This window comes from Sarcophilus harrisii, chromosome 3, assembly GCF_902635505.1.
Source record: "Sarcophilus harrisii chromosome 3, mSarHar1.11, whole genome shotgun sequence".
NCBI classification, from domain to species: Eukaryota; Metazoa; Chordata; class Mammalia; order Dasyuromorphia; family Dasyuridae; genus Sarcophilus; species Sarcophilus harrisii.
In genome coordinates this window covers 143,913,577-143,930,194 of record NC_045428.1, presented here as the reverse complement: position 1 = coordinate 143,930,194, position 16,618 = coordinate 143,913,577, and the positions used below count along the sequence as shown (strand labels likewise).

The 16,618-nt window shown below is 33.7% G+C and overlaps 1 protein-coding gene across 1 annotated transcript in view; it reads right to left on the bottom strand.

The window, feature by feature from the left end:
- DNAJC3 (DnaJ heat shock protein family (Hsp40) member C3) overlaps positions 1-16,618 on the bottom strand; it is an 81,614-nt gene that overhangs the window by 54,423 nt on the left and 10,573 nt on the right. Inside the window, exon 2 of the mRNA XM_003765783.4 lies at positions 7,576-7,686. Within this exon, the coding sequence (XP_003765831.1) occupies positions 7,576-7,686 (111 nt within the window). The remainder of the gene's footprint in view (positions 1-7,575; positions 7,687-16,618) is intronic.

The window sequence follows — 16,618 nt, the reverse complement described above, 5'->3', positions numbered from 1 at the left end:
TGATTTTGTATGTGTGTGTAGCATGGCAAATACAGAAACATGTTTAGAAGAATTGAAAGTATTTAACCTATACTAGATTACTTGATGTCTGGGGGGCAAAAGGAAGAAGGAGAAGAGGGAAAAACATTTGGAACACAAGGTTTTGCAAAGGTGAATGTTGAAAACTATCTTTCCATGTATTTGAAAAAATAAAATATTATTAAAATAATAATAATAAATAAATATTCTTTATGATTTTTAAAAAGAATAAGTGTTATCCTAAATACTGGGTATACCCATAGCCAAAGAGCACATTTTCACAAAAGGCAACTGCCATGAGGATATCAAGTCCATATAAAATACAAACTCTAAAATCAAAATGAATTATTTACAGTTGCTAAATACTATATTACTATTTTCAACATCCATTTCTAGGTAGGTGATTCTTGATTGTAATCCTACTCCCCTGCTCTTCAGAATATTATATTCCACGCCCTCTAGTCCTTCAATGTAGAAGCCACTGAATCTTGTGTTATCCTGATTGTGGCTCCACTATAAATGAATTATTTTTTTCTGGATGCTTGTAATATTTTCTCCTTAAACTGTAAGTTTTGGAATTTGGCTTTAAAATTCCTGGGAGTTTTCATTTTGGGATCTTTTTTAGGGTGATCGGTGGATTCTTTTAATTTCTATTTTACTCTATGGTTCTAGAATATTAGGACTGGAATATCCCTGAAAATTTCTTGAAAATAATATCCAGGTTCTTTTTTTGATCATGACTTTCAGGTAGCCCAGTAATTTTTAAATTATCTCTCCTAGATCTATTTTCCAAGTCAGTTGTTTTTCCAAGGAACTACATTTTTTGTTGTTGTTGTTGTTTTGCTTTATTATATCTTGATTTCTCATAAAGTCATTAGCTTCCATTTGTTCAATTCTAATTTTTAAGAAATAATTTTCCTCAGTGAGCTTTTGTACCTCCTTTTCCAATTGGCCTATTTTACTTTTTAAAGCAGTATTCTCATTGGCTTTTTGTATTTCCTTTTGCACCACTCAATTCTTTTCCTAATTTTTCTTCTCTCTCTTTTTTCATTTTCGAAATCCCTTTTGAGCTCTTCCATGGTCTGAACCCAATTCTTATTTTTCTTGGAGGCTTTGGATGTAGGAACTTTAACTTCATCACCATCTTCTGAGTATGTTTTAATTTCAATGGTCAGAAACCATTTCTATTGTCTGCTCATTTTCTTAGCTTATTTCTCTGCTTTTAACCCTTTGTTAAAGTAGGGCTCCATTTCCAGGGTAGAGGGTGCACTGTCCCAAACTTCAGGAGTTTTGTGCAGCTGTTTTCAGAGATTCTTCTAGGGACCTGACAACAAGCACTCTTTTCTGACCTGGAGCTGTTAGAAGTATTCCTACCCCACTGTAGCTACAAGATCTAGTGGACTAAAGCAACAGTCTTCTTGGCTGATGCCAAGGTGTGCTCATTGAGACTACACACCCAACTCCCATTCTGGTGTCACAAACCTTTTCTGCTGAGCTTCTAAAGCTGAAAAATGTTCTACTTTGTCTTTTGAGGTTTTTCTGAACCTCTAACATTTGTTTAGAGTCATTATTTAAAAGAATTTGGAGCAATTTGAGGGAGAAGTTGCTTGAGTTCCTATCTTTACTCTGTTATCTTGGTACCACCTCCTCAACATCACTTCTTTTCTTTTCTTTTTAGCTTTTGATTAAGAAAACACATGCATAAATAGTTTTAAACATTCACCCTTGCAAAACACCTTGTGTTTCAAATCTTTTTCTCCTTTCCTTCCCCCACCTCTTCCTTAGACAGCAAGTTATCCAATATATGAACATAAATTTCTAATCAATGGAGGAAGCACCTGGAAAAAAAGGGAGGGAGGGATGGGTGGATTTTGGGAAGTTAAAAAAAAAAAATCCTGAATTGAACATGAATCTCCTAGAACACATGCTTGACAGGTAATTGACCATCCTTTTATTAAAGTGCTCTAGTGAGGGAGAACTCATTACTTACTGAAGCAGCCCATTTTACTTTTGGACAGCTCTAATAACTTGGAAATTTTTCCTTATAACAAAATCTGACTCTTTGCAACTTCCATTCATTGTTCCTATTTCTGGGACCATGCAAAACAAATATAATCTCTCTTTCCCACAACAAATTTCAAGTTAAGACAGCCATCATTGTTCCAAATCTATTCTCTTCTAGGCTGGCAATACCTATTCCTTCAGCTCACCCTCACATGATAGGAGTCTGAAGCTTCTCAATATTCTCATCACCCTCCTCTGGATACCATGTAGCTAAAATAGAACCCAATTTAATACTTCAGATTTGTTTAGAGCGAGCTATAAAGAAAAGAACTACCATAGCATGGCATGGTGAAAAGAACCCTGGCTCTGCAGTCAGAGTACCTGTTCAAAGCACACCTCTGCACTCCAGGTTACTCAAGTAGTAAAAGTCACTTAACCTCCCTGGGCCTCAGTTCCAAATGTAAAATGAGAGAATTGAATCTGATGGCCTCTAATGTCCCTACCTCACAGGGTTACTGTGGATAAAACTTTTATAAACCTAAAAAGTTGTACAAATGAATTATTACTAAATCAATCTGCTAAACTTAAAGAGCTATGTAACCATTAGCAATTACTATTCATCTTAAATTTTTAAAGAAACTGCTCCTTGCTATTTCTGCACAAATGTTGAACTACAAAACACATCCTCTTAGCAGCCTATATCAACATGGTAAAAACTGCAACAATTCAGCTTTAACATCTAAAATATGTATTGCATTATCTTAACTATAAACATTAAACAAAACTTGTCACTGTAATACTTAAGATCTTACAAGTGATTTATAAGCTCAGTTTTTATTGATTTGTAATATTACCTAACTCTTTTCAATAGACTATCAGTATCTTTTATTTTTACATCATCTGTATTTCCCCCTCTATCTTCCTTTTTTAAGCCTTCCAGAAAACCATCCCTTAAAACAAAGGATTTTTTTCTTAAAGAAAAAGATTCCACAAAATCAACCAACATTTATAAAACATGTTTTTGATGTTCTATGAAATGTTTGAATATTTTAGTCGCTTTATTTGCATAATTACAAATTAACTTCCAGATGTGAGGGATTATAAAAAATAATAATTTATTGTGGTGGAACTGTGAACTTGTATCTGAACTGATTCTTAGTAAAATAAATAAAATTCATTATTATTATACCTTTGTTCAGTTTAATATTTTACCTGATACTGGTCTATAAAAATATATATATATATATGTATATATATACATATATATATATATATATATATATATATATATATATATATATATATATATACATATATATATTTATAAAAGTTCATGTCAAGTGAAACTTCTATGCTGCAGTCATTAATTAAGGACCAAAGCAGTTTTTAAGCATAAAATTCACAATCAATATGTCAAGAAGTCAAAATAAATTGTTTAACAGACCATGTTGTAAAACAAGAGCTTTATAGCTCCCTGTCATTGTTGGAAACATCAGAATTGAAAACTCTTAACTTGGAGAATTTTGAATGGGAGAGGGCACGCCATTTTCCACATTGTTAACATCAATATTAGAACATTTCTCAGTTAAAAAAAAAAATAGAATATAGCAAAGTATCCACTTTTCTTTCCCACTCTCTGCTATCAACTTCTCTCTCGTTTTGTGGGATAAGATAACAAAGTGCATTGCAAACATGAAAGACACAGTATACAAAGAAACAGGAGATGGGAATATCAACATAGGGAAATGATAGTAACAAGTAGCCCAATTTAATTGTGGTATAGAAAGCAACGGGAGGAAAAATGTGGAATAATCATAGAAAGGTAGACTAGAAGAATACTGTAAAGAGCTTTAAATTTACACAGATGCACTAAAAAATAGATTCTGTAATAAAACAATTAACAGAGTTGATATGATATATGGAAATTTAGACTTAAATTCTTTGTATTAGGTAAAAACATTATCACACAATAAAAGAATTTAAGTTCCTTTAGGGTAGAGATTATTTTCATTTTTATTTGTTCTTGCATATGATAATTGTTAAATATATGCTTAATGGATTGAATCTAAAATACAAATGCTTCAACTTTGTTAAATTGATAGTAAAGAGATATCAAAAATGAATGATATTGACCTGGGATGATATGTTAAGGTATGCTGTAAGAAGATTATTCTCACAACTGAATGGAAGTACATGAATTGAAAAAGGAAAACCTACTAATTAGGGGTCCAATTTTAGGAGACTTTTGCAATAGTCCAAGAAAAAAATAATAAGGGATCTGAACTACAGAGATGGTCATCTAAGAATAGAGAAGCAAGCAGTCATGGAAAAGGTTATCAAGATAGATGACAAGCCTTAGTAAGGGAAGGAGGCAGCCAGATACAGGGAAAGAGGAATATTTGGAGTCAGTGACTCCAGTATAAGAGACTAATAATCCTAAATATCCATCAGGTGTAAGGGCAAAGAAAAACTTAAAAATGATCTTGAACTTATAAGCCTGGGTAAGTAGACAAACAATGGTGCCCTCAACAAAAACAGGTTAATTTGAAAAAGAGATGGATTAGGATTGTGTAGAAGGAGGAAAGAGGAATGAATTTTATTTAGGGCATATTGAATTTTGAGATGTCTATTAGACATCTGGTCAAAGAATTCCAGCAGGTGTTTGATGATACATGATTAGATCTCAGAAGATGTTTTTGGAATAGATCTATAGATTTACAAGTCATTTACATATAGAGATAATTGAAAATGATGATATAACCAAGTAAGGGAGTGGGGGGGGAGTGAGAATTTAAGAGGGACAGCTTTAGGAAATGCCCATTTTGAGAAAATGGGACATGGATGATAATTCATCATAAAAGGCTGAATAGCAGTAGTCAGGGACAAAAGAGAACAGTGTCATTAAAAACCCTGGGAAGACAGAATAGCCATAGCTTTATTGATTTATAGGTGAGAGACCAGAAGTCATCAAGTTAAATTCCTTTATTTTAGAGATGAGGAAACTGAGATACAAAGAGATTGTGCAATTTGCCTGGAGTAACAATATCTGGGGCAAGATTTGAATCTAGGTCTTCCTAACTCCTAGGTCAGAGCCTATATATACTACAGGTCAAGAAAAATGAGAACTTGGAAAATACCATCAGATTTAGCAATTAAAATAATGTTATTAATCTTTGAGACAGCCATTTTAGGTAAGTAGTTAGATCAGAAGCCAGATTGCAAGGAGTTGAGAAGTCAGTGGGGACAAAGGAAATAGCAGCAATGGACATAAATGTTTTTTTCTAGAAATAACTGTATGCCTCATTCTTTTTAGGATAATTGTTAAAAGATTACATTGTCATCATACAAAAATGGTTTTTATTTGCATATTGTTTAGCTAATAATTTTAAACATGCTATAAGTTTTTATATATTGTTTATGTATATATATTGTGTGTTTATATATATTATATATAAACACAATATATATGTATGTATGTATGTGTGTGTATATATATATATAGCACCATAATGTCCAAAGTAGTTTCACATATCTTTTATATCTTTTTTTTAAACTTTAAGATTAGTTTGTTAGTAGATGAGGCTAGGGGCTGGGGGCTGGGTATTATGCTCAGAAAGGTTAAGTGATTGGCTAAAAATAATTGGCTTACCAAGGAGCAAAACTGCTACTGGTCCGGGTTTTTCTGACTGCTGTAATTATGTTAAAACTCAAAGTCATTTTGTGAAAGCCTAAATTTTTATGAGAAGAAAAAAGGAAAGAAAAAATAGAAAGAAAGAAAAATATTGCCAGACTAAACATTATCTTATTTTGGTTTGGTTGGGTTGTTTTTTTAACATCAGGATAAGTAACAACAAGCTAAATGAATGAATGCACAGAAAATGTTCCCTGGATTACTGATTAGAAAGAACAGTAACTAGTGGGTGCATGTATATCCTTAAATATTAATATTAAATATTAATATCTCATTTATCTAAATATAACTTACTCAACTACTTCATCTGGATCATAATTGAGAACCAGAATTAAGGGGGAAACTACTCTAAACCACTAAGGCAGAGATTACTGAGTCCATGTGCTAAAGAATAAGTACTTTATTAATAAGAGAAGTCATTAGACCCTCAAAATTTATTTAATCTTACTCTTTACATAATGGTAACAAACTGTCTGATGTCTCAATCCAAGTACCTATAAACAACAAACTAGGATCGTCTGAGAGAGTACAATATGCTGCCCCCAAGCAGATACAATGACAACCAAAGGAAATGGGAACCTGAAAGGAAACAGACAGGGGATACAAGAATACTGAGCATAGGGACGAACATACCATCTTCCTTTAATATTCCCTGAAGGCACAATGCAACCAGACCCTAATGCTAATAATAGCATTATATATGCTATTGCTAATAATGCTAATAATTAGCTAATAATAGCTAATGCTAATAATAAAGACCCTAAATTACCGAGAGTATATTTTTTTCAATATATTCCAAAATTAAAAGGAATTAGGTAGTAGATCAAAGGTTTCCATGAAAAAAAAACATTTTTAAGAAATACTGGTAAGGGATAAACCTCAGTTATGGGATAAATGTTCAAAAATAAAATATGTAACTCTCTAAGGATGTTAGATAACTTAAATAATTCCTGTATGAAGCATTACTAAACTCTTGTTCTTATTAAAATTATGTTCTCATTAAATAATTAATTAACACAATATAAAAATTAAAAACAACAAAAACAAAAACTGACTGTTAATGAGTAAAATGACCAAGCTCGCAGAAAAGAGATGAGAAAAATGCATGTCCTTTCCCTTTCTTACAAAGGTGCAGAACTATAAGTGAGGAACACAGATTATGATGTCAGACAGACTCAGGTGATATGCTGGTTAGTTTTGCTGAACTGCTCTTTTTCCTCTTTTTCTTTGTTAAAAAGTAATGGCTCACTGGGTTGTGAAAGGGAGAAGCTATATTTGAAAATGAAGATTATATAAAAACAAATAACATCAATACAAAAATGTTTTAAAGAAAATGACCCTCACCAGGCTCCATAAAATCCATCTAAGGCTAGATGATATCACTGACACCACTAAAGGTGTCTTTCCTAAGCCCTTAACCCCACGCCCAGGTTGCCAAGCACTCATGTGGATTGTCTGATTGCTCAGATGACTAATGGGAAATAGTTTTCAACTCTATTCTGTAGTCACATGGACCATCTACTCTGACACCAAAGCCTAAAGTCCTATAGGTATTATCTTCTGCTCTGCCTCCTCTACCCTTCCGACCCCTACCACGACGAATATGTTTAACATGGTAACACATATTCAATCTATATCAGATTGCTTGCTGTCTTGAGAAGGGAAGCTGAAGGACAAAGGGAGAAAAATTTGAAATATAAAGTCTTAACTATTTTTACATGTATTTGGAAAAATAAAATATTAATGAGAAAAAAAGAAAAAAGTGAAATCTAAAATTTCATATTATTATAAGCATTAGATAACTAAGAAATCTTCCACTATTAGGGCCCCAATAATACTCTTGACTCCTTTCAGATACAAACCTACTGCAGCATGAAACTGAGATAAGGCATCTGCTAGTTGTCCAGCTGCCAATAATTTCTTGCCCATTTCAAGATGTCTTTCAACATCTCCATTTATTCCACATTCTGCACCTAAAACAACAAAAGATGTATTTTAGCCATAATTATAATTTTATAAAAGATAGTTTCAATAATACATGCTTTGGGGATAAAATCATGAAAAAAAATATCTCTCCCCCCCTTCCACAAAAATAATCCTGAGTCACATGCCAAGATTTCACATGGGAAAACTACAAAAAGATCAATGCAAATGAGTTTCCAAGCCATCAGAGAAAGTAGCCTACAACTAAGAAATACTCCATTTGCAGTCCAAAAAGAGTAAAATACAAAATTTTTAGAATGTACTCCAATCTGAAAAAATGTTACCAGGCTATAAAAGTAGACTTAAGAGGAAGCTTAAACAAATAACAATTATAGTTATTATTATTAATAAGTAAATCAACGTGGGCTTTCTAAAGGTAAAATCTTGATCAAAGCAATAAAGCAAAGGTTATCAAGATCTTGTGCCAAAGGGGAGAGGAGGGGAAGAGAAGAAATCCTCTATGCCCCTCTAGATCAAGGCCCACACCTATCATCATCATTGTCATGATCTTCTCAAGTATCTCCATTCTATTTCTTCACCTTCCTATTCCCCAAACCCTGACCTCCCTTATTTTTCAAGGTCAATTCACCTCTTTAGTATATAACTTATAATGAAACATAACCCACCATTTACAAAATGCTGTTGTATGGGGAAATTTCATATTCATCTTCAAACAATTTATAGAAAATTCCTTATTTTTAAGATGATGACTGTAAATATACTGATGTATATACACACACACACACACACACACTAATAATTCTAATGAATATAAGGCCTCAGTCCTCCAATGAAACACATTATAGACTATCTATGACCTTACATCATATTTGTATCTAGTTCAAATCTTCCTGAAAATCATTCTCAGTGGATCAAATCAACATTCTGAGCGCCTTCATCTAAATATACTAACACTGGATACCAATGAAATACATGGTCTATTGTCTGGTTATGTACACACAAATATCAATCGTCATAATAACTACATAAAAACATAACAACATAAAAATCACCAGCAAATAACTTTATATATTAGCCTAAATAGATATTTGGAAGTTAGCGGGAACTTCCGCTTAGAATACAAATGTATTAGTAAAATCTTGCAGAAAAAAAGGTAGACAATTCTGAAAGTAAGAACAAATAAAATAAAAGTAGCAAAAGGCAACAGCTATAGAGGGTTAGAACTCTGAAAAGGTGTACTTGAATCTAAAGATAGCAGAGTGCTTAAGACTAAGTACCTACTCAATGTGAAATAATGATTCTATAAACATATGCTTAGATGATGTGGTGATGTGATGGCTCCCCTCAAGATTGGCACTTGCTGAATGTGTTGTGGTGAGGTAATCATAGGCAAGGATTAGAGGGCTGAGGGAGAGGGTAAGAGACTCTCTGCCAAAGCAAGCTCAGGAGAGAAGACTTCAGCCTCCAGACTCCAGAGTCCAGGATTCATTTTTGATGAGCCTCATGGCAGCTTGCCTGCTTCCTTCACTTCTCCTCCTAAAGACCAAGGACTGTGACTTATCCTGAGGCCCTCCAGAGAACTAGTCCAGACATTATAAACAGCAAATTAAAGAAAGCTTGGCAAAAAACCCAACTAAATTTATTATAGTTATCCCACTAGCATTTGTGGTTAAAAATGGAAGAAACCAAATAAAAAAAATCTTCAATAATTTTTTTTAACCATACTATTCATCAAGGACAATGGAACTATTACCCTTATACTCTCTACAGCACAGTCCTGAATGTGCCTGTGGAGAAGATAGTAATAAAGGGAATTGAACAGACATTACAAATGAACCAGGACTAAGACCCAAAACTGACCAAGATGAAAAGAGTGTGCTATATGCCCTTGGAAACTTATTCTTTTAATAATGATCCTAAAATTCTCTCTGAAACAAAGCCTTAATTTTTAATGGCTATGTTCTTGTATTATAATATGAATGCAAATATCGCCCAGAAAGCAGCTTTATTCCAGAGACAAAAACTTGGTAAGCTGCACATATTACATCATATCAGAAATTATGAGGCTGAACTAAAGTAAAATAAGTCCAGAAAATATATGAGTTTAAAAAAAAGATATTGGATGGACTTCTTGTAAAAAAACTTTAAGAATTGAACATAATGTGCAAGCACTGAAGGATCAGAATCTATATCACTGGAGAGAATTTACAAGTCAACAAAAGCAGGAATCCCTTTCAGCATTCCAAGTATCTTTTAGATATTGTTTTTATGGGCTCAAGTTTAACAAATAGTTTTTTGTTCTTTTGTTTTTATTACATTTTCTAATTTTATTGTCATTGCTTGCAAAAATAGACAGTAAGATTCTTGCCCTTAAAAAAACTTATGACTAAAAAACAAGAGACTTATGTTCACATTTAGATTAAAGTAGCAATGTGGTATAATGCATAGCTTCTTAAACTTCTTCCACCACTTGCCATCACTTTTCACCTGAATAATTTTTATATGACCCCACTTCGAATCTATGTTGAGGCGTTTCATATGCAATGCAAAATGAACATATTGTTTCATATGCAATGCAAAGTGAACATATTGTATATTCAGAACCAAGGCTGCAATGAAAATAGTGCAATATAGGCAAGCAATTCCAGAAACACCTCATATTCACTACTGTTTTTTTATTTTGAATTAATTTTTGATCGTTGAACTTAGGATGGGTTCCAGGAGGGTCTCTGTTTGTAGCTCTGGGCAGGGGAAGAAAAATAAATTATTATTGCTCACCAGGATAGGTGCAAAGGACTTGAGTTGGGTAACTATGACATAGTTAACTACAAACCTAGATACAATGGGGCTTGTATCTCCAGGAAGGGTTATGAAAGGTCACCAGCATCACTTTCAAAGCCATCTAGTACCTGTGGCCAAGAATAAATCAGGACTGGAGATGGTCCTGGATGGAGTGGGAGACCTTGGCCTTTCTAAGATAAGATCTTCAATAGGTCTCAGCTTGACTGAAGCCACACCCATTTAGTGATTAAGGCTAGGTATAAATTGAGGCAAAGCATGGTTTCTTTCACCTAGTTAAATAAATAAATAAAATCTACTATTTGCACTTGAGCCAATCAATGACCAAACAATGACCACTAGGGACATGGCCTGAGACCTACTGTTGGCCAATCTAAGGCCAACATGTTTTGGTTTAAGGCAGGGAATCCTTAAGAAAGAAATCTAGCCAGTTTGGAGTTCCGAAAGAAAAAAGAAAAAAAGCTTTTAGGCTATGATAAGCTATGTGGACAGAAGGAGGAATAAAGTAAGAAAATAAAGCAAGAAAAGAGAGGGAGGAAGGAAGGGAGGTAGGAAGGAAGGGAGGAAGAAAGGAAGAAAGGAAGGAAAGGAGGGAGGGAGGGAGGGAGGGAAGGAGGGAGAGAGGGAGGAAGGAAGGAAGGAAGAAGGAAGAAAGGGAGGGAGAGAGGGAGGGAGGGAGGGAGGGAAGAAAGGAAGGAAAGAAGGAAGGAAGAAGGAGGAAGGTCTGAGGACCTGAGGAATATAATAAGTATGCTGAAATACCCTTTTATTAGGATGGCAGAGGGAGGTAGAGAAAAAACTGTGAGCCAGACACCGAACTCATAGAGGAAGGAAGGAAAATGTCTTAGGAGTCGATAGATAACAGCTACCAGAATCTGATTTAGTGATAAATATAGAGAATTAAGGATGTACTGGAGCCAGAGAGGTGATTATTAAATTTTCAGGGTGAGCCCTGAACTTTGGAAATCAACAAACACAGCAAATGAAGACTTAATTTGTTCTTGTTGACTGTCTAGACTTTAGTAATAGAGAAAATGTTACTAATACAGGTTAAATTTAAAGTATGCAGTATAAACATTTCTTTCAGAGAGCAAATTGTAAAATATATATCAGCACATCAATGAACAGAAAGAACCTCAAAATACAGAGAGGTTTATTGAGTGATTGTTATATAGGGAAGAGGCTGAAATAGCAACTGGGAACAAGCAATGTCACAACACCCTCACCAGAATTAGTGAGTTGGGGAATATGAGTGAAAGTACAGTCAGCAGTGGAAAGAATAGCCAGGAATAGCTTATGATCAAGAGGAAACAAGGTCTAAACAATTGCAGCCTGGAAGGAATGAAAAAGGAAAAGATTTATGATTAAAACAAGTTCTTTACCTATGGAACAGACATTATAGAGGACACATTGTGAGGCAGTAGGCAGATATAAAGTGATATGTTGGGTCAGATTGAGAAACAGCTTTAAACACTGATGCGTAAGGTATGATGAACCATTGAAATGCAGAGGTTAAGAAAAGATAGAAATATTAGCCTTTGAGAAATTAGTTCATGTGGATTATCAGTGAATAGAAAGAAGTATACTGGTGAGGAGGAAAATGATTACTGTTGAGAGACCTTGGTTCACATGTGACAGGTGGTGATACTGAATCCTGTGAGATCCAGAAGGATTGTCTCTCAAAAGACAGGACCAAGCAAAAGTTCATGCCCATAAAGTCAAGACAGAACAACAGGAGCTCGCAATATGAGGTGGGTCAGGTCTGTGAATAACTTACAGAGCAGTAGAACCCTGGAAGAAAGACAGAGAACAGAAATCTCAAGTCTGGATCCGGGGACTGCTCCCTAGAAAATCTCAAGAGGTAAAAAGAGGCCAGATTTTAAAAAGAATTTATTTACAAACCTTAACTTAGCTATAGAAATTCCAAATATGAGATCACTGTACACAATCAAATCAACTAGTATTGAAAGACTTTAATTACATCTATCTTGTTATTCTCACTGTACATAAAAACAGAAAAAAGAGACACGACTGATTAAAAAAAAAAAAAAAAAACTAACTGAACTAGTTTACAGATTTAATACATGTTCAACTAATAATGGAGTTACTTTCCAAAACTGGAAAATATAAATACAAAAAGGTAAAGAATCTCAAGGGAAATAACAATAGAGAAGTAGCAAAGAATAAGCCTCGTCTTAAAGTCAAGTGATATGAAAATTTTGAATGGATTATTAAAAGAATATTAGAGAATATCTAGAAAAAGAAAGCACTGACAACAGCCAAAATTGCTTCAAGAGTTAGTCATGCCACTCCTAATCTCATTTCCTGTTTTTGACAGGATTACTAGATTATCAGATCAGAGAAATGCTATAGACATGATATACCTACATTTTATAAAATTGCTATTACTGTTCCATACACACATACAAAAAAAAATAGAGAAATGTGCTCTGAATTTACTGTTGTACAAGTAAATGGATTTGAAGCTTGTAAAGAGACCTATAAAAAGAAAGTTATTGGTTTCTGTGCTGAAGTGACTACACTTAGAATATCTGGCCCTAAGTATTATTTCACATGCTTGTCAAATTTTTAAATGATACAAACCTGGAAGGGACAAATACTTTGGATAATAATATCAGTAACCAAAAAGATCCTGACAGGCTAAAGTATTAAGCCAAATCTATGAAGACAGTTTTAAAGTTTTATACTTTACGTCCTAAAACACAACTCACAAAATTTAATGGCGATCCATAAAGTCTTACACTTTTGTTCTAAAAATAACTTTATAAGATGATAGAGATGTAATTGGATAGCATTTCTTCTGAAGAATGAGAGGTTCCCACTTTTCTTAGGGGAAGATTAGAAGGGAATATCCTTCTAATTGATTGAAAATTCAATATGAGTTAACAGAAAGAATCTAACCTGATACAATGCTTTGAAGAATAAAAATGTGATTCTCACTATATTCTGTCCTGGTCAAAACACATTTCAAGTATGACATGAAGTTCCAAGATTTGTGATTTAAAGAAGTCTTTGAGAAGATATAGAACAGAGGAGGATAAGCATATATTAAATCACTTCAAATATTTGCCATATGTGTATTAGTTGAAAAAAAACTGGGAATATTTAGTCAGGAAAAGAAAAAACTAAAGAACACATGAAAGCTATCATTAACTCTGAAGGAATCTCATTTGAAAAAGAGAAAGGAGAAAACTAAAAGAGTTGGGCAGAAATTATAAAAAAAAAGATTAGGTATGGTGACACTGGACAGTAATTACTGCTGATCTGGGGGATTGAGACTTTCAGATCTCTTGAGCTCAATGCTAAGCTGAAGTGGGATAAGCAGAATGAGTATTTGCACCAAGTTTGGCATTAATATGGCAAGACCCTGGAAACAGGAGTCCACCAGGATGTTAAAAAATGGGTAACAGAACAGAACAGAAACACAGAAGTTCAAAGTTTCCATGCAAATCAAGGTGGGACCACACTCAAGAATAACTCCTCAGTTTCAGCCAGGAAAAGATTAAAAAATATAAGGAGATCTAGTTTTGTTTAAAAATACATGTGTGTGCATTTGTGTGTGTGTGTGTATCTCTAACAATTACAAGTCTCTACATGAACTGATGCTGAGTGAAATGAGCAGGACCAGGAGATCATTATATACTTCAATAACAATACTATATGATGATCAGTTCTGATGGATGTGGCTCTCTTCGACAATGAGATGAACCAATCAGTTCCAATACAGCAGTAATGAATTGAACCAGCTACACCTAGCGAAAGAACTCTGGGAAATGAGTGTGAACCACTACATAGAATTCCCAATCCCTTTATTTTTGTCTGCCTGCATTTTTGATTTCCTTCACAGGTTAACTGTACACTATTTCAAAGTCCGATTCTTCTTATGCAGCAAAATAACTGTATGGACTGTTTTTAACTGTATTTAACATATACTTAAACACATATAACATGTATTGGTCTACCTGCCACCTGGAGGAGGGGGTGGAGGGAAGGAGGGAAAAATTGGAACAAAAGGCTTTGCAATTGTCAATGCTGAAAAATTACCCATGCATATATCTTGTAAATAAAAAGATGTAACGGTATGAAACTCTGAGTTGACGGGATTGGACAACCCAGCACTTAAGGCTAATTACCGATTGGCCAATAGTCTATTAGCATATGCTTGGAAAAGGGCCCTCCCCACTATTCTGTGCTGGCTCAATCTTTTGGTGTATGCAGAGAATTGTGGGAAGGATTAGGGAGTGGAGTAAAACAAGCCAGAGTCACTTTGGTGGTAGATCAGGAGAAGGAAGGTCTTGGAGATCGATCCTGTGTCCATTCCCTTCACTTCTACCCCTAAAGACAAAGAATAAAGACCAAGGACTTTTGCTTATCTCGACTCCGGCTGATTCTAAGGTATCCAGGGTGCTAACTCAGTCTTCACAAAAAGACTTCTTCATAAAAAAAAAAAAAAAAAAAAAAAAAAAAATTACAAGTCTCAAAAAAAAAAGTAGAATGGGTAACTTTTCAAGAGGTAATGAGTTCTCCTCACAGGAGGTCTTTAAACAAAAGTTGGATGACCACTTGTCAAGTATGATGTAAAAGAAATTCTGTTTGGAGTGACAGACTAAAGTAGATGGCCAATGAGGAACCTTCTGTCTCTGACATTGTATGGTTTTCTGATAACAGCACTTTTAACAAACCCCAAAAAAAAACTATCAAGCAGAAGAATTTTTAACTGAGATCCATAAACATTCTTTTTAACTTGACAACTGTATTTGAATTATAGCTGCTTTCCTTGGTAATCCTTTATATTTTTGTTTATACATTTAAAAATACCATACTCGGGTATCTACAGATTTCAGACTGCCTGAAGTTTGTGACACCAAAAATTATTTAAGAAGTCTTCCACTAATGAAAGGACAGCTAGGAGATAGAGTGTTGGGCTGGAGTCAGGAAGACTTATCTTTCTGAGTTCAAATCTGGCCTGAGATACTTAATAGCTGTGGGACCTTGAGGAAGTCATTTAATCTTGGTTACTTTTGTTTCTTTATCTGCAAAATGAACTGTGGAAGGAAATGGCAAACCCACAGCAGTATCTTTGCTAAGAAAAACCCAAATGGGTTAGACACAACTGAAATGACTGAACCTAAGCAACTACTAAGAGGAAAGACTCTATACTGAAGAAATACTGAGAAAATCAAATGGCAGTTTTGCAGAAAAAGCTTTAGATTAACATTTAAACCATATGTTAAAAATATATACATAATTTAATATATAATATGCAATATTTTATGTATGTACATGTGTACATACATACACACCATACACAAAATATAATGCAATAAATATGCCTTTGCCACAAATAGGTCTAAATAATATGCAAGCTAAATGTAAAAAAATAAATAAAAAATAGTACCTATCTTTAAGATTTCTAGTTAGAGACAAAATTTATAATGAAACACTGGATATGACTACTTAAAAAGCTTTAAATTCTCATACTATCACTAGGGCTACATCTCTCTTTTTCAACAAGGGGAAGATTATAAAAAGTAAAATAGACTACTTTATATGAAATTAAAGCATTTGCATTTTTAAAAAAATAAACTAAAATAAAGGAAACTCAAGGCATTGTATCAAATATTTATAATCCACAAGATACATAATAAACACACCTGTCCACACATACAGGATTAAGAGTTATTTTCCAATAAATTAATGGTCAAAGGTCCTGAATAGTTTAGAAAGAAATACAAACTATAAATCATTTTTTTAAAATCCTCTACACATCACTAATAAACAAAAATTAAAACAACTCATACGTTATACTCATAACCACCAAAAGGAAAAAGCTAATAAAAGATTAAAATAATGTAATGTTGGGTGCAGGGATACTATGTAAATACAGGCACCTTAAATATACTATTAGTTGAGTAGTGAATTAGTACAATCATTCTACCAACCTTATTAAATTGATTAAATCAATTAACCTTATTTTTTAAAAGACTAAACTGTTCATATTCTTTGATCTAGTGATGCATTAAAAGTATATACATACCCAAAGGAGGTCAAAGAAACGTCTTATGCATGCCAAAATATTTTTGGAAGCATTTTTGGTGCTTAAAACAACTGGTAACTGACTGAACTGTGGAATATGAATAT